This window comes from Oenanthe melanoleuca, chromosome Z, assembly GCF_029582105.1.
Source record: "Oenanthe melanoleuca isolate GR-GAL-2019-014 chromosome Z, OMel1.0, whole genome shotgun sequence".
Lineage (NCBI taxonomy): Eukaryota > Metazoa > Chordata > Aves > Passeriformes > Muscicapidae > Oenanthe > Oenanthe melanoleuca.
Genome location: NC_079362.1, coordinates 54,749,226 through 54,769,403, shown reverse-complemented (window position 1 = coordinate 54,769,403; position 20,178 = coordinate 54,749,226). Strand labels below are relative to the sequence as shown.

The following is a 20,178-nucleotide window of genomic DNA, read 5'->3' as shown; positions in this document are numbered from 1 at the left end:
CAGTTTTCCCATCAGTTTCAACTGGACGTTTGAAGCCTTTGTCAGCGAAACCGCCTCCTGATATCTGATACTAACGGAGAGCTTTGCGCCGTAGTAACACAAAGCAAACTGATCTGCATTAAAAAGAAGAGAGGAAAAAATTTCCACTAGGACCGCCCCGCGCCCCGCCCCGAGGGGAGGGAGCCGCGCCCCTCACAGCCCCGGCCCCGCCCCGCGGCGCCTGCGCCCTGCTCCCGCGCACGCGCTCTGCGGGAGCTCTCCCTCGCGTACTTCCCGTTCCCCGGTCCCGCTCCCCCGTTCCCGTCCCGTTCCCCTCATTCCCACCCCGCCGCACTGCCCGCGGGCGATGCGGTGCTCCCGGCGCAGGGCAGGCGGGCTGCGCCTGAGCTCCTGAGCGCTCGCAGCCGTTCCCCGCGGGAGCTCCCTCCCTCCGTCCCGCCATGGAGCAGCCGTACGGCGGGCAGGCCCTAGCCGGCGGCGGCGCGCTGGGGCCTGTGGATGTGCCCAGCGCCCGGTAACGGCGGCGGGGGGGAGCGGCCGCCCTGCTGGCTCCGGCCCGTCGCCGTCCCTTGCTCTGGGGGCGGCGGGCATCGCCCCGCGGCCTCCCGGGGGCTGAGGGGCCGGCGGCCTTCTCTGAGGCGCCGGGCCGGGGCCGGGCCCAGGCTGCGGCGTGGCAGGTGCGAACCGGCCTCTCTCCTTCTGCAGGCTGACTCGCTACATCGTGCTGCTGTGCTTCGCCAAGGTTTTGAAAGCCGTGGGGCTGTTTGAATCCTATGATCTCCTGAAAGTGGTCCACCTCGTGCAGTTTATCTTCGTAGTGCAGCTGGGGTGAGTGTGCAGGGGATGGAGCCTTGTCCCCCGTGCGTAATACTTTGGGTGTTCTTTGACAGCGTCAGGGTTGTAACCCTGCGTTGTTGCTATCGTTTACTCGAGAAGGAGAAGGCATAATAGTAAATCCAGGAAGCGCTTTATTCATACAGTGTTTTTGCTTCACATTTCTGTTCACTGTAATTTCAGTATTTTGGAATATCTCAAATTGGAAGTGACCCATAAGATCCATTGAGTTCAACTCTCTGCATCTCACACAGCTACCTGAAACTGAAAAATAAGATCAAGAGTGTTGTCCAGATACTCTTTGAGCTCTGGCAGACTTGGAGCTGTGACAGTCCTAGGGAGCCAGTTGCAGTAGCTGCCCACCCTCTTAGTGAAGAACCTTTCCATAATGCACAGTGTGAATCTACCCTGATGCAGTGTCATTCCATCTCATACCCTGTCACTGGTCACCAGATATTATATCTACTCCTCCCCTGCTCCTTCACTGTAGAAGGTGCCACGAGGTCATCCCTCAGCCTTCTCTAAGCTGAGCAAACTAAGCAACCTCAGATGCTCCTCTTGCCCTTGAGACCTAACACCATCTTGGCTGCCTGCCCCAGACACAGTCTAACAGTTTGATATCCTCCTGATACAGAGGCACCCAAAACTGCACACAGGACCTGAGCTGAGGCTGCATCAGTGCATTGCAGGGCAGGACAGTCGCTTTTCTTGATCAGCTGGTGATGCTGTGCTGGAATGCAAATGCACCCCAGGACACAGCTGGCCCTTTTTGTTGACCCATATTCAACTTGCCATCAACCCAGATTTCCAGATTTCTTTCTGTGGGGCTGCCATCCAACTTTTTGTCCCCTGCTTTGTGCCTATAAACAGGGTTACCCCACAACATGTGGAGAATCCAGCACTTGTTCTTTTCATATCATTGGCGGTTGTCCAGCTCTATAGTCTTTCCACGTGTCTCTATAAGGCCTCTCTGCCCTCGAGAAACTTCAGTGTTTTTCCAGCTTCAAAGCTGGGCCTGTTCTGACAGTGCTGTTGGTCATGGTGTGACTCTTGCTCCAGATGGCAATCCAATACCACACAAATGTGCTCTCACCTTCCCCCACCCCAGGGGCTGGGGAGGAGAACAAGGAGGAAAACAAAAAATAAAACTCACAGGCTAAGATAAGAAGAGTTTAATAATTTAAATTAATAAGCTAATAAATTATTAATCAGTTAATAAGCAAACTATAATAATAAAGGGAAGGGTGAGAGAGAACGCAATAAAAACAAGTGATGTACAGAGCAGCTGCTTAACACATGATGATACTTGGCCCATCCCCAAACTACAATCTGTCCCCTTCTGGGTAGCTCACCCAGTTTATATACTGAGTATATGTTATTTTGGTATGGATCATCCCTTTGGCCTCTTCAGGCCAGGTCTTCTGGCCATTCTGCTTCCCAGCTTCTTCTGCACCTGCTTGCTGCCAGAGCATGGGAAACTGAAAAGTCCTTGACATTGTGTAAGTGCCACTAAGGAACGGCCAAAACTGTGTTATCAACGTTGTTCTCACTCTGAATCCACAACAGCCCTGCACTAGCAGCAGCACTGAAGTAGCAACTACTGAGAAAAATTTATCTAATTTCAAGCTGCAACCAGGATGCTCAGAAATGTCCAAATTTTGTTAACAAGGGTGTAGAAGATAAGCTTTCTTTAGTTTCTACAGTTTCTGTTCCTGGAGTTCTTGTGTGATTCAGCTGCTGTTTTTCCCAGATTGAGGGGTGAGTTACAAAAAGGGATAGCAAATACACAGAAACAATCTTTGCAAGCAAAATCTTTCTTTCTGTTTACCTGATGAGATGTGGAAGAGCATTTATTTAATAAACTTGACAGAGTTGAACATTTGGAATTTCATTTTTTTGTTTTATTTCATATTTATGTACATTTATGGGCTTCTCTCTTGCATGTTCCCAAGCACAATAGTTTTTTTTTGCCCATCACTTTTGATCTCATTTGAAGAAGTTGTGTGCTATGTCTTCTATTCCTACAGGACTGTGTATTCAGTATTCTATATATGAATAAGCATTTTTGTATACCTATCTTGCTAATAAAAATCAGATATTATATCTCTTCAAAACTTCTGAGGTTATCTATTTTGATTTTTGTAAATTACCAGTTGACTTACCATTAGCGATTCTCTCAAGTACTGGCATTTGAAGTACACCAGAACTGAAGTTCACTTGTCATCACTGTAGTATTGTTATCTGACACGGGTAATGCAGCAGGAAAAATAAAACCAGTGACTGTTGTCAGTGTGGCCTGTTAATGGATAAAGTGTATAGGAAGCCATTAAGCTGAACCAGATATGAGATACCTAATTGTTTAGACCTGGTTTGAATAAAAAGCTGTCTGCTAATAAACTAATAGAGAAAACTTTCTCCTTTTGACAGGTCTGCTTTTTTTATGGTTTTGTTTCAAAAACCATTTTCGTCTGGAAAAGTGGTAACCAAGCGTCAGGTGAGTCGACATAGGTAAAGAGTGACTCACATCCTTGTAAATATTATTGGCAATATGGTTCTTGCCAGAATTGAAAGGCAAACGAAGATTATGCCAATTAGAAGATTCTAGAAGGTATGCAGCTAACTCAGTGTCTTGTGGGCTAAAACATTCAGTGTTCTTAGTTTTTCTCAGCTTCTTCTGAGAGTATAGTGAAGAGGCTTGTCCTTATTGCCATGCAAGCGTCTGCTCTAAGGAGTGGATTTTCGAAAACAGCTTAGTCTACTTAGCTGACTTGGACAGTTAGATGGTCAATTTCTGGACTGCCAAAATGGCGAAATGCTCCAGTCTTGTCCCTCAGAACGGAATAGTCCCTTCTGCACCTAATGAGGGCCTAAGCTAACTGCTCATCAGACCTTTGTGAGTTTCCAGTATCCCAGGGAGTTTAGAGTAGGGCCAGGTTGGAACCTGCTGATTTGTAAGAAATAAATTTTATTCACCTGCTTCCTACTTATCTTGGGTTTATGTAATTGTGTGCACAAAAACTTGATCCAGTGCATGCGCTAAGTAGACAGAATCTGAAGGATAGCCTCAAAGTATTCCTTCATGACCTAGATGTCTGCAGCAGAATTTTAAAAATGTGAACAGGAATAAATGGCATATTTGATTTGAATTCAGAAAAATCTGTGCATGTGTGTGGTTTTACTTTTGCTAAAAAATTTCACATTCTGGATTTTGAAGATGTTTGTTGTAGGTGCTGCATCTTGTTTAGCATATTTCCAGAAATAATTTCTTCCAAAACTTGCATCTGAAGTTAATAATGGATTGAATATCTGAGTTAAAGCCTGCTTCCTGAAAAAATAATATAACACGTAAATATTTGTAGACATAAGTCTTTACCTGAATTTGTACATTTTATCCAGTTCCTTTTATGTTTATCCAATATATACAATAGATTACAAAATAGGTAAATGGACACCAGATTTTTTCAACCATTTTCAGGCTTTTTGTTGAAGAGAACTCATACGATGTTACAGAATCTAGTACTATGATATAAGAAATTCTGGTTCATAGTATGTCCAAATAAATCTTAGTTGCCTGGCAAAGTATCTAGAAAGATAATCATACTTTAAGTTATAATTATAGGACTTGCAAAGCACATGCTTTCCTCTCAGTTTCTTCAGCTATTGCACTAAAACAATGCTAGTAATAGAGTGTTTATTTTGAAACTCCGTAGAAAATTATAATGAAATACCTTTCTTTTGTAGTGGATCAAAATTTTTAAGCATGCTGTTGTTGGATGTATCATTTCACTCTTGTGGTTTTTTGGCCTTACTCTTTGTGGACCACTGAGGTAAATATGTATCTACTGTAAATACTGTTTTTCTTTTGTGATCCTTCCCTGTCTTGCTCCTTTGTTTTTTGTTTTCTGTCTGTCAGACAATCCTGCTAGCCACTTGATGTGTATATCCAAAAACTCATTGAATTTTTATGAATTTACCTGTGAAATCTTTAGTGCTTGAGAAAATGTACATATAATTTCTCTAGAAGTAGTAATTTTCTTCTATCAGAAGAACTACTTTTATGAGATGCCAGTGAAATTCTTGATAGTGCTTAAAGACTTCATGTGAGTGATACATCAGGGTTGCTTAGGGCGGTTTTTTTGCTTCCCTACTCTCATTAATGTCATGCCAACTGTTTGTTTACCTGCTTGAAGTCCATGGCATGATGGCTAATGGTAGCAGCTGGTATTCCTCTGACAGGTGACTAGAACCAATTTCTGCACTTGTTACAGAGTACTTTTTTATCTGGTTGGCTGTGTGCTCTGTGTTGAAATTGAGTAATGTTAGTGCATATCCGGGTAAAACCATTTGTGCTGTGTGTTAGTATTAGTGACTAATAACAGAGTACCTGGACTTACAGAAATGAAGGTTAATATATTGGAAAGCATGTTTCACTAGAGAGAGGAAAGTAAAGCCTTAAATGATACATTTTATGAAGGTGAATTTTAATCACCTACACAGGAGAAGGCATACCTGAGAGTAATAATACTGTGATTAATTATATTAATGTAGTTAATACTCTCGTGTCTTTCTGGATGCTGGCAGTCCTCCCTAACAGAACCAGTTACATGGGTCCTAGCATGTTGTATTGCTATGCAAAGATTGCAAAAGCATTTGGTAAACTTGAGAGCAATAATTACTTTCATGTTCTGCTCAGGAAAGCTCTCAATATAGCTTGTTAGTTAGCCTTTGCTGTCTGAAGGAGGTAGTATATAAGCTCTAATTTTTTGTTTTCAGCAATTAAGAGGTTTTGAAATGTCATAAGCTACTTGGTCATCAGCATCTCAGTGAACAGGATGCTGTAGTACAGAACAGGACATCTTTTTTTCTCTAAGAGCAGAAACTGGTTTGGAAGAGGTATTGTAGTGGGAATAACTCCATCTTGAGCAAGTTGGTATCAACTTAAAGTTATCTATAAATGAATAGTTTTAAGCTGTTCCTTGAATTAGGAAATTCTTGTTTTATAACATATAGTTGTCTGCAGCTAGATCTATCCTGGTGAAGGCAAATTGATTTGTATTTTCTCTTTTAAATTGTTTAACTCTGGTGTTATAATCACAGGATAAATCTTTGTTGTGTCATTAGTTTTTGCTGAAATAGTGTATATCAAGGTTGTAGGTAAACTCATTGTAAATGGAGTATTTATTTCATTTTTTATAGGACCTTGTTACTGTTTGAGCACAGTGATGTGGTTGTGCTGTCACTCCTTAGTGTCTTGTTCACAAGCTCAGGTGGAGGACCAGCAAAGGTATTTAAAAATCTGTTTTACCAAATGTAAAACATACTGAATCCTATAAATTCAAGTACTTCTTTGCCTGGAACAAACTGTGTTTTGGATCCACATTCAGAGAAAATGTGGTTTTTTAGTTTAATTAGTGGTAAAATTGAAGCTGTACAACTAGAGATGATAAATATGGCATTGAGAGAGAGAAACAGTAGATGAAGCTCTTGGATATCCACAGCAGATACCTGAGAAGTTTTTCTGTTTATAGGCATAAAATAACCTTGAGAGTTATTTTTGCACTTCAGCATTCTTTGTAATGGGATTTTGGGTTCAAACTGGAAAAAGAGCGTCTGTGCATGTAGTGGTTCGGACCTCAGGTATGGAAGTCCAGCAACACTGTCTCCAGTTCCTGGCCTAGAATCTTCAATGCATTTAGCTTTTCATATACATTGTTTCTTTCTGCCAGAAAGTCGTCTAAGTACTTCTATGTCTGCATGAATCCCGTGTGTGCTAAATAATTAGGCTCTTTTATTTAATTAATTAATACTTGAGGCATGCTCTGTCTCAAGTCCCATTGCACATACTTTTGTAAGATGTTCTCTAAATGTGCCCAATCTGCCCTGTGTGGAATGAGCTCATCCCAATACCTAGTACTCTTGAGCACTTTCACTCAAAAAGAGTAACAGATAGAGGAAAATGCCTCCTGTTAAATGCCTCAGGCTAGAAGGGAAGTCCCACTTTGGTGCCATCTCAGGCTGGGAGTTCTGAAATCTGTGTCTCATCACTGCACTGGAGTCCTCTAAGCACTTTCAGGCAGCCCTTGAAGTAAAGTCACAGTCAGTCATCTGTACTGATACTCTGTGCTCACGCCCTGCAAACTGAGAAGCTTAAGGCTTCCAGCATGAACATCATGCTGAAGAAGACAAGATACTTTCTCCAGCAGGTTTCCAAAAGGATAGAAAAAAAAAAGCTTCAGAGAGATTCTTTGTCAGTCTGTATCTTAGTGGGCCACATTTGGCAATTAAGCTGCATATCTTAAAGCAGCAGAAATAAGGGAGCAATAATGCTTTCCTCTGAATGTTTAAGCTTTATGAAATGAACTGGTCAGCTGACTTTCTGCAACAAGAATGTGATAGGTCTATTTGGCTTTAAAAGATCAATTGTGATAGTATTTTTCAGACATAGAACTCAGTATCTAGCTAAGATGATGGATACCAAAAATTGCAGTCTAGGTAGTGAAAGCTCTAGGAGCTGGGATTTCATAGCTACCTCTGTCCTTTCCCCACAAAAGCACAGGTGTTCTTTCTCATATCTTTGCATAGTTCTTTAGCCTTTAGGGTCCTGTAAGACAAAATTAAACAGTTTGTACAGATCTTGTTTGTGGCTCATTGATGCTACAAAATGTTAAATCATGAGGCTGAAGTAGCAGTGCATTCTGGCAGGCAGAAAGACACCATGAAGAAAATAATCGCACCTTTCATAAGATACTGGCATCTAGCTTGCTACAGTGGTGATATGTCCTGAGTTACGTGGTAAGTCTGAAAACCAGAAAAAATATGAAATTATATTTTCAAGGTTACATTCTTTAAAATAATGGGGGTTTCTTTCATGATTTTCTTACTGAACTATGCTGATCAGGAAGCAGGGGAGGAGGGGAATGATTTCCTGGATTTTTTTACAGTAATCTGTTGTAGTAGTTTAGTAATACTTGGGGGTTTTTGCTGTTTCGCTGTTTATTGTTTGTTTGTTTGTTTGGGTTTCTTTTACAGACAAGAGGTGCTGCATTTTTCATCATAGCTATCATCTGCTTACTGCTTTTTGATAATGACGACCTAATGGCTAAAGTAGCAGAACATCGTATCCTTTCTTGTTATGTGAAAGAGCAAGTGACTCTTAGTACTGGAGCAGAGAAAATGTGAAATTGAGTGTACTGAATAAAATTATAATTAGAAGTCATTTTGAAGTAAGTTTTCAGTTGATCACCTCATCATAGTGTACTGACAAAAAGTGGTACATTTACAGATGGGCAGTAAAAATTAACCAGGTAAAAGTAAACTTTTCAAAGGAAGAATAAAAACATGGAATTACAGATGCAAATAGTATATTCTGGAACCTTATTGATGAATTTACTTAGTTTTCAATGAGTAGAACCCTAAAATAGAATCGTAGAATGGTCTGGGTTGGAAGGCACCGTAAGATAATCAAGTCCAGCTGTTTACCCAGTACTGCCAAGCCCACCACTAAATCACATCCCTAAGTGCTACATCTGTATGTCTTTTATGAACCACCAGGGATGTTCAGCCACTTCCTTGGGTGGCCTGTTTCAATGCTTGATAATCCTTTCTGAAGAAATTCTTCCTAATATTCAATCTACTGAGTGCTAATTCTAATATCTGATGCGAATTAAGGCCATTTCTTCTTGTCCAGAAAGAACTGACCCCTACCTGGGTTCAGCATCCTGTCAGATAGTTGTAGAGAGTGATAAGGTATGCCCTGAGCCTCCTTTTTGCCAGACTAAACACCCACCTCCATCAGCTGCTCTCTGTAAGTGTTCCCCAGCTCTGTTGCCCTTCTATGAACACAGCTCAGCACCTCAGTGTCTTCTTGTACTTAGGGCCCCAAAACTGAACAGGGTTTGAGATGTGGCCTCAGCAGTGCCCAGGACAGGGGGACAATCCCTGCCCTGCTCCTGCTGCCCACACCATTGCTGATCCAGGCCAGGATGCCATTGGCCTTCTTGGCCACCTGGGCACTGCTGGCTCATGTTCAGCTGCTGGCACCAGCACCCCCAGGTCCTTTCCAGCCTCTCTGTCCCAGCCTGTGGAACTGCCTGGAGGTGTTGTGACCCAAGGGCAGGACCCAGCACTGGGCCTTGTTGAACTTCACACCACTGGCCTCAGCCATGATCCAGCCTGTGCAGGTCCCTCTGCAGAGCCTTCCTGGCCTCCAGCACATCAATAACCCACACAGCCTGGTGTCACCTGTGGACTGACTGAGGATGCATTTGATCCCCTCATTCCAATCACTGATAAAGATATTAAACAGCCCTGGAGTCCATGCATGCACAGCTTTTCCTTCATTCACTAGGCAGGTCACTCCATCATAGAAGATCAGGTTGGTCAGTCAGAGCCTGCCTTTCTCAAATCCATGCTTAGGGCTGGGCCTGATACCCTGGTTGTCCTGCATATGCCAACACACCATAAAGCTCAGTTTGCTTACCTCTGCTTTCTGTGTTCTGCTACCTTTGCCTGTTCTTGTTCTTGGTTAAAAAAATAAAAGAATATTTATTGAAACTCTTCCTTAATTTTTAATTTAGCTGAGGGGCATCATGACAGTGCTCTTACTCATGTTCTGTATACAATCATTGCTTTCCTGGGAGTTGCAGATCATAAGGTAAATAACATATATTTTAGAATCTTTATCTTAAGTTTTGCAGGTAAGAACACCAATTCACCACCTCAGAGCTAATCCAGGCCTGAATCAAAACCAAAAGGTTGAACATCCCCACCCCATATTGGAACTGAACTAGCACTGTAATTTTTGCACACTGATTGGAGTGTGAGGAATTTCAATACAGCAAGCCAAACCATACAATATTCAACCTCTATAGCTGATAAGGACTTTGCTGTAATGCATAGCTTAACAAATCTCATTAAAATTGCCATTAAATACTCTGTCATCAGTGTTCTGGGTGTTTGTAATGCTTTGCCTACAATCGCTTCTTACTTCTGGGGCTGATGTTTAGTTACTGCATCTTTAGCTTTCCCCAGTCTCTCCTTTACCTTAGACTTGCATTTGAAGACACAGATTTTGATACTTCTCAGAGAAGTAGTCCCATTGCAATTTTGTTTCCAGTTTAAGAAAATCACATTAATATTTTCTCCTTTTAAGTGTCATTGTGTTTGGAGTTAGGTTTTCGGTACTTAAGAAGTGCTAATGGAATCGCTTTCTATCTCCAGGGTGGAGTACTGCTTCTGGTACTGGCACTGTGCTGCAAGGTTGGCTTCCACATGGCATCCCGAAAACTATCTGTAGATGTAGGTGGAGCCAAGCGTCTTCAAGCTTTGTCTCATCTTGTTTCCGTCCTTCTGTTGTGCCCTTGGGTTATTGTTCTCTCTCTGACAACAGAGGTAAGATAATAAGATAAATCGTTTTCTGTAATGCCTGTGAATTGCAGTTTAAATATTGCCTTTGAAATATCTCTAAAATTGCCAATGTTGCTGTCATAATTTTTGTAAATAGTAGTAAGCTTTGTTTGAAATTTATTTCTCATGCTTTTCTTCTATATTTTTTTATCTGTGTGATATTTAATTTCGTCTTCTGTATGATAACTGTATTTCATCCTTCTAGCTCAGATGTTATATCTTGGATTCATCTACTAACATTGCACAAGGGTTAATGACTACATAAATACAGTTCTCTTTTATCCCTAAGAAGTAGATAATTTATTGTAATTTTTTAAAATGCTCTTTATGCTTGTGTGCATAGGGGTAGTAGGCCATTGCAACCATGGCATTGTATATGGAATTCCTTTTACAAACGTGAAAGTTTTTAAAATAGAGTATTTTAGTGCATTTTAGATATATGTTTCTTTATATCTGGAATGATGTGTTTATATGATAAATTGAAAGTATAAAAGTATTTAGGTTTTATAGATTAGTGAAAACACTTATAATCCAAGTGAACTACATTTAATGCTGTAAATGCAATCACTGTTTTAGTAAGCAGTCCTGTTTAAAATCTGTTTTTTGTTGCAGAGTAAAGTGGAGTCTTGGTCTTCTCTCATCATGCCTTTCGTAACAGTCATCTTTTTTGTTGTGATCCTGGATTTCTATGTGGAGTCCATATGCTCTGTGAAGATGGAGGCTTCCACATGTGCTCGATACGGATCCTTTCTTATTTTCATTAGCGCACTGCTTTTTGGAAACTTTTGGACACATCCAATAACAGACCAGCTTCGAGCTATGAACAAGCCACCACACCATGAAAGCACAGAGCATGTTCTTTCTGGAGGGGTGGTAGTGAGTGCGGTCTTCTTCGTTTTATGTACGTATTCTTGTCTAAACGGTAGTAAATCTGTGGTCTGTGTGACTGGTAGGCCAATCAGAAAATTGGGGTGTGTGGAATTCTTTTGGATGAGCTTTTATGGATTATTTTGAGTAAGGCAGCCTGTAGGTTTTTGCTTTTCTACTGTTTATTTACAGAAAAAAAAACCGAATGTGATCTATTGTGGAAGGGATGATCTAATTTTATGTAGCAATGAAATCTAATAATAAACCTCAAGATGAAGTTGGCAATCAATTTGCTGCCTGAAAATTTCATGTAAACCTTGACTGCTGATTAAACACATTTTAAAATAGCTGTGAAGCTTAGAAACAGCAACAAAAACTTCAATACTTTCCTTGCAGCTGCCAATATCCTGTCCTCCCCCTCCAGGAAAGGGCAGAAGGGTACCCTTATTGGCTATTCCCCTGAAGGCACTCCTCTCTATAACTTCATGGGTGATGCATTACAGCAAAGCTCCCAGTCATTGCCCCGGTTTATCAAGGAGTCACTGAAACAAATCCTTGAGGAGTATGATTCTCGGCAGATCTTCTATTTCTTGTGCTTAAATCTGGTAAGTGCATGCTTTTTTTTTCTTCAAACCCAATCACAATAGTGCATATATAATACAGAAAGAAGAGATACTCTTTAAAAGATTCCTATAATCAATTGGTTTGGAAGTGACCTTTGCCAGAGCAATTGAAGTAGTCACTGATTTGTTGTCACAGTGCAGTACTGGTTCTATGTGTAAGGGTTATACTAAGAACTGAATACTTGTATGATAGTATGTTTAAGGTTGAGATACCTCAATGTTGCCAGCAGATAAGGTGAAACTGATAATGCCTCAGTTAAACTGATAAGGACTGGGACAACAAAATAGAAGATGTGGGATTGATTAGTGTTATATTGGAGCAGACTAGTTTTATTTTTTTTAGCTTCTCTCTTTCTTGAATAGGAAAAGGTGATGCAGTAAGCAAAATTGATAGAACCTCATTTGCAAATATCTCCAGGAAAATAAGGGGAGAAACTTGAAGTATCTATGTGAATTGTAAAGAATTCCATGATGGAATATGAAAGATTGGAAAAAATTTTTTAGGCAGATGGATTAATAATAGTAAGATGTACAGCGTACATGCAGATATTAAAAATGTTTCCATGTGTACCTTTCTCAGAGCCAATTCCTAAGATTTAAACACTCAGCTTACTGGTGAAGAAAATGTTGGCATAACAGATTTATAGACAGCATTGCTTTTACACTAATAATGTATCAGATCAGAGCTCTTACATTTTTAATGATAAAATGCCTGGAATTTTGTCTGCAGAATGTCAGTTCAAAATTCAAAACAAAAATTTTCTCCTGTAAAAAGTTGGTTTTTTATGTGTGAAGCTTTAAAGCAGTAGGTTCAAAAATGTCTCTTTATAGACTTGGAATGCATCACCAAAGAACAGAGAGAAAAAATGTCTAGAAATACGTAAAACAATATCCTTGAAAACTGTTTAGTGTTCTATGAAAAGAGTATCCTTCTGGCTACCAAAATATTAGTACACAAGTTGATATTTAAGGAAAATTTGAAACTCTGTTTTGTTTTAGGCTTTCACTTTTGTGGAGCTTTTTTATGGAGTATGGACCAATAGCCTTGGTCTTATTTCTGATGGATTTCACATGCTTTTTGATTGTTCTGCGTTAGTGATGGGGCTTTTTGCAGCTCTGATGACAAGATGGAAAGCAACTCGCATATTTTCATATGGGTATGTATCTTAGGTTCCTTAAGGACCATTTAGAGCTTAACTCTTGCTCATTTTCAGAATATCCTGGTATGTGTGGGATATTTTATTAATGCATTTTTCTGTAGGTTTTTTGCTGTGTCTCTTCTGTTCCATTTGTGCTCATGCTGTTCTTTGCTTACCTATGCAAAAAATGTGTCTGCTAGGCATTTATGTCAAACAAAAATCTGTGTTAAAAATCAGTGTTCATATGAACATTTAGATTTGGCTGATACAATTAAACTTTATATGCTTGTTTAGCAGTTTGAAGCCCTGAATGGGCAGTATATATAAGAGAATACTTCTATATTGTTTTATTATAATGGAGTTTGGAGCTTGGACAGTTGGAAAGTGGCAACCTCTTGATCTGAAAAAAATAACTCAGAAATTGAGGCATGATTCTGTGACATTGAGGAGAAAAATCACAACAATCTTAATACTGTATTGAAAGAATTACAAATTTATTTATTATTACTTTGATATTTGTTCAGAGAACCATTCTTCATTCTTAAAAATATATATTATTATTTTCAGGTATGGACGTGTAGAAATTCTCTCTGGATTTATTAATGGCCTCTTTCTGATGGTGATTGCTTTCTTTGTCTTCATGGAGTCAGTGGCAAGACTGGTAGATCCTCCAGACATAGATACAAACATGCTCACTGTAAGTTTTGTCCTGTTTCAGTGTAGTTTTACAGCTAATGGTTAATTTATGTTTTTTGCCAGGGCATTTAGTGGACAAGGGGAAATGGCTTCAAACTGAAGCAGGGTAGGTATAGGTTAGATATTAGGAATTGATTAGATATTAGGAAAGAATTCTTTACTGTAAAGGTGTAAGGCAGTGGAGCATGTTGGCCAGAGAAACTGTGTGCTTCCACAGTTTTCCTTAATTACGTGCATGGTATTTTTGGTTACCATGTTCTAGAAAATAAGTTTGAATACGTGTGAGGATGCAGTGAAGTTAAAGACTTTTCTCCCTGTCACAGCCGGTCTCTGTTGGAGGGCTGATTGTAAACCTTGTTGGTATCTGTGCCTTCAGCCACGCGCACTCGCACGGGGCTTCTCGGGGAGGCTGTCCCACACATGATCACAGCCATTCTCACCACGGCCACGGCCATGGCCACGGCCACGGCCATTCGCACACCGACCATGGCCACAGCCATGGACATTCCCATGGATCTTCTGGAGGAGGCATGAACACCAACATGAGAGGCAAGTACAGACTGTTGAATCACAAGTGATGTATGTGATTTCTAGGAGACTGAAGATTTTCAGGACCAGATTTATGCAGTATTATGCCTCAATCTAAAAATGCTCTCAGGGAGTAGTCTGACAAACATTAAATGCCCTTTACAGGAATTGCTCAAACCATTTATGAATTTAACTTGAAGAAACATTAAATGTTTCTGTGCATATGTGCGTAATGCATAAGGAACAATAAAAAGTAGTAATCTATAGTACTCAGTAACATTAATAAAGGTCACTGTAAACCTTACTCAAAAAGCTTTAAGTCCTTGTTTCGAAGTTCAAACTGGAAGTGAAAGTACAAGGTCTCTGTCTATAAAGATACTACCATGCTTCTAGCTATCATGTCACAACAGATTGTAAAAACACTAGGAAGGGGATAAGAATCAGGAGAACAAATACAGACCAGCAATAAAATATGCTTTTATTTGTGATTCAGAAGATAAAGTGGTAAAGAAAACCTTTCAAATCTGAAATAATAAGCTGAGAAGGGCACTGTATATGAAAGTTCAGCATAGAGTCTTTTCTCCAGTAGTTAAAAAGCAATTATTTACCAGCTGTCTGGATTACAAAAAAAATCCTTTAAAAGAGTGTTTTCTATGTAAGCTTGTCAGAATATGGTGAATAGTCTCATATTTCATAGGTTATTTTATATCTTAATTCAGTTGGTTATCCTGGTTTTCCATATTAATTACGTCTGTAATTTTTTTAAGTCTGCCTATACTTATGTTTCAATATTCTTTAAAATCCTTAATTAGCACTAATCACTTAACTAGCACTATCTTAAAGTTGGAGAGTGTTTTTCTATGCCCACTGAGAATGAACCCACAGTTAAAGCAATAGAAAGTAAAAAATTCATAGCAGTAGAACAAAGGTGATTCTCTTGTAAAATTGGAGTAGAATTGGCATACAGAAGAACAACCGGTACATTCATGTGTGTCCACATTAGCAAGTCAGTGCATGTACACTGATCTTCTAACTCTCTGTTGGGGATCAGTGAGTCTTTATATACAGAGTTAAATGATTATGCTATTTTGTACAAATCCCACTAACAATTTAAAGACTATTCACATATACTTTAGTCTGTGGATGTCTACCTAGATCATTGCCCCATAGTTTAATTTTTTTTTTACATGAATTTGCAATTAAACATTAGAAGAGCTAAATACTTACTGGGCAGAGAGTCATCTCTGTTTAGCTTGAGGATTTAGTAAGCCTCACTTAAGTTTCTGCTATTGAATATATACATACATTTTAGATAGAACTGTTAATCACTCTGTTTGTTTTGATTTTAGGTGTGTTTCTGCATGTGTTAGCAGACACTCTTGGCAGCGTTGGTGTTATCGTATCCACGATATTTATTCAGCAATTTGGATGGCTCATAGCTGATCCACTCTGCTCTCTCTTCATTGCTACACTGATTTTTCTTAGTGTTATCCCACTGTTGAAAGATGCCTGTCAAGTGCTTTTGTTGAGGATACCTCCAGAACAGGAGAAAGATCTGCATGCTGCTTTAGAAAAGGTACAATTATAAATGGTTTTGTATGCAAACATACAAAGCTGTAACAGTTTTTAGTGATTATTAGACTCAAGAAGTTCAGTCAGCTTCTGTTGTCTTAGACAACTTCATGTCTCAAGTTGTTTAAAATCTATATTGAGAGAAGTAACAGGACGACTAGCTCTAACTACAAAAGTTGGTTTGCAGCTAAAAAGACTTCCACTGGTTTTTTGCTTTTATGGGTAGCCCATAATTTCAGACACATATGGTAACAGTTTGGTAAATGTACTACACTGTGGTACTGAGAAAGTAATATGGCAGTTCCCCAAACTTGCAGCCCTTCTAAACTTGTTACAAACATTCAGGCTACAGGATTATATCATGAGCTTATGAATTCAAGTTTTCTGATTTATCCATATCATGAAGGGTATACCGGTTCACAGTAGGTGGGATGGAAAACTTAAGATTTTTTTTCTGATTATTTTCTCATTCTAGACTGTTCTCTTCCTGTCTGGTGCAGTATGGCATCTGCTTTGAGGCTGTACCTAGTCTTTGCTGTTGCCTCATTTTAAGTTCCTGCCCAGAATCATGGACCTCCATATGGAGAACTCCTCTCTATAAAAGAATGGGTTAAAAGTTCTTTGAGGGTGCCATCAACTAGAGGCTTCAAGGACGACTATACTTATGGTGTCCTGTCAGATACTAGTTGGGAAAATGTGTTCTTGTCTGCGTGAGAAAGAACAGAAAAAGTGAGAATTGTCTGGGAGAGATTCCTGTAGTGAAAGGAAAGTGACATGTGGAGTGTGGTTTCACTTTTTGATGGAAGAATACAGTACTTCTGAGAGACTGGGGGAAAAGAAAGTATTTTTTGAGAACAATCCAAGACAAATTGATTAAAATAGCAAAAGCACTTTAAAAATTACATTGCAATACAACAATATGCTTGCTGTAGGTTGACCCCATCCAGCAGCCAGGCATCCATACAGCCACTTGCTTCCTCCCTTTAGCACCATCACCACTGCCAGTGGGATGGGAGCACAACCAAGAAAACTCTGGGAGTAATATAACAGGTGAAGGAAGAGCGGTGGAAAAAAGAAAAAAAAAAAAAAAAAAAAAGCAGTGTACCACCTCCCACAAGCAAACTGATAGCCAGGCAGCCCCCAAACAACGGCCAGCCTGGAAGCCAAAATCCTCCCTTCATTCTCTACCCCAGTTTTTGCTGCTGAGCAAGGTGTTACAATGGCATGCAGTATTCCTCTGTAGAGCTTGGATCAGTTGCCCTAGCTGTGTCACCTCCCTGCTTCTTGGCCATTCCCAGCCTACCCACCCAGGCAAGTGGGAAAAACAGAAAACTTGCCACTGCCTGGTAGAAAAGAGAAAGCCTGAACAGTTCAGCAACAGCCAAATCATTGGTGTGTTATCAAAATGGTTTCAGACAGAAGTCCAAAACACAGCGCCTTATCAGCTGCTCTAAAAACCATCACAGCTAACCCAGAACAAAGATCAGTTTGAAAAAATTATATATTATGAAAAGAAATTGTATCTCTGAATAAAGTTCAGGTATGATAACTAAATATAGCTGCTAAACAATGGGGTAAAAAGTGCCCTGGTAGGTGCCAGAACAGTATTCTGATTAATCTATCCATTTATGTTTCTGTGATCTGTTCCTTAAATCAGACGATTTTTTCCTCATCCTATTTAGCACTGATCTTCTGAGGTCTTCATTTAGTTTGACTTTTACCTTCTAGAATTTTATAGTAGTAGCAAGGTAATATTTCAGTACAAGATATTTCTGAATATAGCTTAGTTGGAAAGCTGCTGTGCTACAGTTTTTTTTCCGTGTGAAATATTATCCACCAATAGCCATGTACATGAACAAGTTTAAAATTACTTAATTTTTGTTAATGAAATTTCTTCACAGATTCAAAAAATAGAGGGAGTTATATCCTACAGAGATCCTCATTTTTGGTGTCACTCAGCAACTGTTGTGGCAGGCACAATACATGTGCAAGTGGTATCCGATGTGATGGAACAGAGAATTGTACAGCAGGTAAAATGCAAGGTTTTTAGACTCTTAATTTCTTAATTTCCTACTCAGCATCTCCCTTTTGGTCACAGACTGAAGTTTCAAGCTGACATGTATGATTGTTTTTTTGTAGCTGTCCGTTATTGTCTCAGCTCTGTAGAGCTCAGAGCTTGTCTCTAACGCTGTACTGCCCCTTGCCTGCTAGCTTGAAAAGAGTGTAAAGTGTAAAGAATTGTTTGCTAGAACATCTGCCAAAACACTGACTGAAAGTGCCACTACATCTGCTTTTAGAAAAGGAGAGGTGTAAAAACAGGCCTGCAAAACAGGGAATAAACAGTAGAGGTATCTGGATGCAAATCACATACCTTAAAATTGGATTACCACTACTTATCTGCCGTGAGTTTTTCTTTTCCTCAAAAAGGTACATATTTCCTTATGTTAGACACTGAGAATCACCCAGTGTGCAGAAGTTGCAAGGCCATACCCTCTTAAGCTACCCTTTGTTTTCCAGAGAATTGAATTCTTCACAATGATATGTGGGGGTTTTTTACAGCATTGCAGAGCCAGCATGCGGCAAGTTACTGTGAGATACGTGTGAAGTGCAGTACTAATTTTACTTGTACCATTCTGTTCAGGTCACAGCAATTCTGAAAGATGCTGGTGTAAACAACTTAACTGTCCAAGTGGAGAAGGAAGCTTATTTTCAGCACATGTCTGGACTCAGTACAGGATTTCAGGATGTCCTTGCAATGACTCAGCAGCTAGAATCCATGAAATACTACAAAGATGGTACTTACATCATGTAATACAAAGTTGTATTTGCCAAAGGAGATGTAAATGGTCAAGCTGTTGTATTCCATATGTGTATTTTTGCCGGGAGATCTTGCACATACATGTACAGAAACAAATGTACTATATATTTGAATTTTTTTAAGTGTACTATCTTAGTTAATTGGATTGAGATGCTTTTATAAAGGAAATAAGGACTTGAGTACTTACTGTAAATGTGAAAATAATCAAAATCTTATATACTAGGTGTTTATTAAAGAGAAGTCTTGAAACCTGTAGATGAGCACAGATATATTCCACAGTTTCTCTAAAGTGGGGAACATCGGTATTGTAATTTCTTGTTAGCAGTGGGAAATAGAAGTAGTTTATATTGGAATGCAAACATAATCAACTGGGCAGTATTTTTCTTTCTTTCAAGGATAGCTTGCAGATTCTTGGAATGAAAAAAACCACTTTATTATGGGGAGTAAAAAACATCAAGTCCTGTGTTTTGCATACTTTGTTAGATAATAGAAATATACAGTTTTATATTATGTCTCAGCATACAAATCTGATTTTACATTTAATGCACCAGAAAAAATACATGTTACCATTTTACATATGTATTAAAGTACTTTTTTTAAAAAGCAAAATCCACAGATCTAACAGTGCGAAATAGGGAAGGGGTGAAAAATGAAAACACCTCTTCCTGGAAAGCCTCAGAATCGTAACTCAAACCACTCTGTAAAATAAAACTTTTTGTACTTTTTGTATGAATAACTGCAAATGCAGTGTTTGAAGTCTAGAAATAAATCAGTAAGCATCCTAGCACTCAACTAAACTTCATTTCTTCAAGATATGTTATCCTGTACTTTTCTCAGTTTTTTTAGTAATACCATGACAGCTGTAGGTACACTGTAGCCAACTACCTCCATGTATTACCTGGGGAAGAAGCTTAGGTTTAGAATGATAAACTGTGACAGTAGTCTTGGACTTGACAAATTGCTGAAATGAACAGTAAATTGAGACTTCTTGACTGGAAAGTGAAAGAGTGCCTTTTTGTAAGAATTATGGATGTTGAGGACTTAATACTGCAAAGGAAACAAATCTCTGTGTTTAGTGAAAATCTATCAATGAGGTAATAAAATACATCTTCAGAGGTAGTTGTGCTTGCATCTGTTTACAGGCTTCTAGTGCCCCCTCTTCTTGTCTGTAACATGTCAATTTTTTCCTTGAAATTTAAGAAATTAATTCAATGGTTAACAAGAACAAATACATCTTTGATCATCCCTTGTATCATAGCAGTATTGTTTTGTCGTACTGGTCTCTCTTTTTCTGGTATTCAGTGGTTCTTGAATACCATAATAATAATAATAACAGAGTTGGTATTAATGAAATTGAAGGACAGAACAGTAATAAAGGAATTATATGATAGGAAGAGATTTACCAGGAATGCAGTTGGGGCTGTCCTTGAACCATTCTACTTGTCTTGTGATCAGATTGTTTATACAACTTCTCTGGTTTGTTTTGTTACTCTTGAAGGAGTTCCTCTCATGCTATGTTAAAACACTATCTGCAGTACAAGAGTGACTTGGTAAAATCTGGTCAGAAAGTGTATAGAAGTTGCATTGCATTTCTGTAAAGTGATGAAGATTTAGTGCATAGATTGCAATCCCTCATGTCATGGGACAGCACTGGAGAGTCAGCCGCCTCCTCAAAGCTGGATCCTCTTTTCTGTCC

General features: G+C 39.3%; 1 protein-coding gene across 1 annotated transcript; it reads left to right on the top strand.

The window, feature by feature from the left end:
- Positions 1 to 213: 213 nt before the first annotated feature.
- SLC30A5 (solute carrier family 30 member 5) lies at positions 214 to 19,601 on the top strand. The gene is made up of 16 exons (XM_056513984.1): positions 214 to 514; positions 706 to 828; positions 3,262 to 3,328; positions 4,576 to 4,661; positions 6,031 to 6,118; positions 7,864 to 7,951; positions 9,411 to 9,487; positions 10,054 to 10,224; positions 10,852 to 11,140; positions 11,503 to 11,711; positions 12,729 to 12,886; positions 13,436 to 13,565; positions 13,888 to 14,113; positions 15,442 to 15,668; positions 17,566 to 17,694; positions 18,306 to 19,601. The coding sequence occupies exons 1-16, from the start codon at positions 441 to 443 to the stop codon at positions 18,474 to 18,476; spliced, it is 2,313 nt and encodes a 770-aa protein (XP_056369959.1). The 5' UTR covers positions 214 to 440; the 3' UTR covers positions 18,477 to 19,601.
- Positions 19,602 to 20,178: the final 577 nt, after the last annotated feature.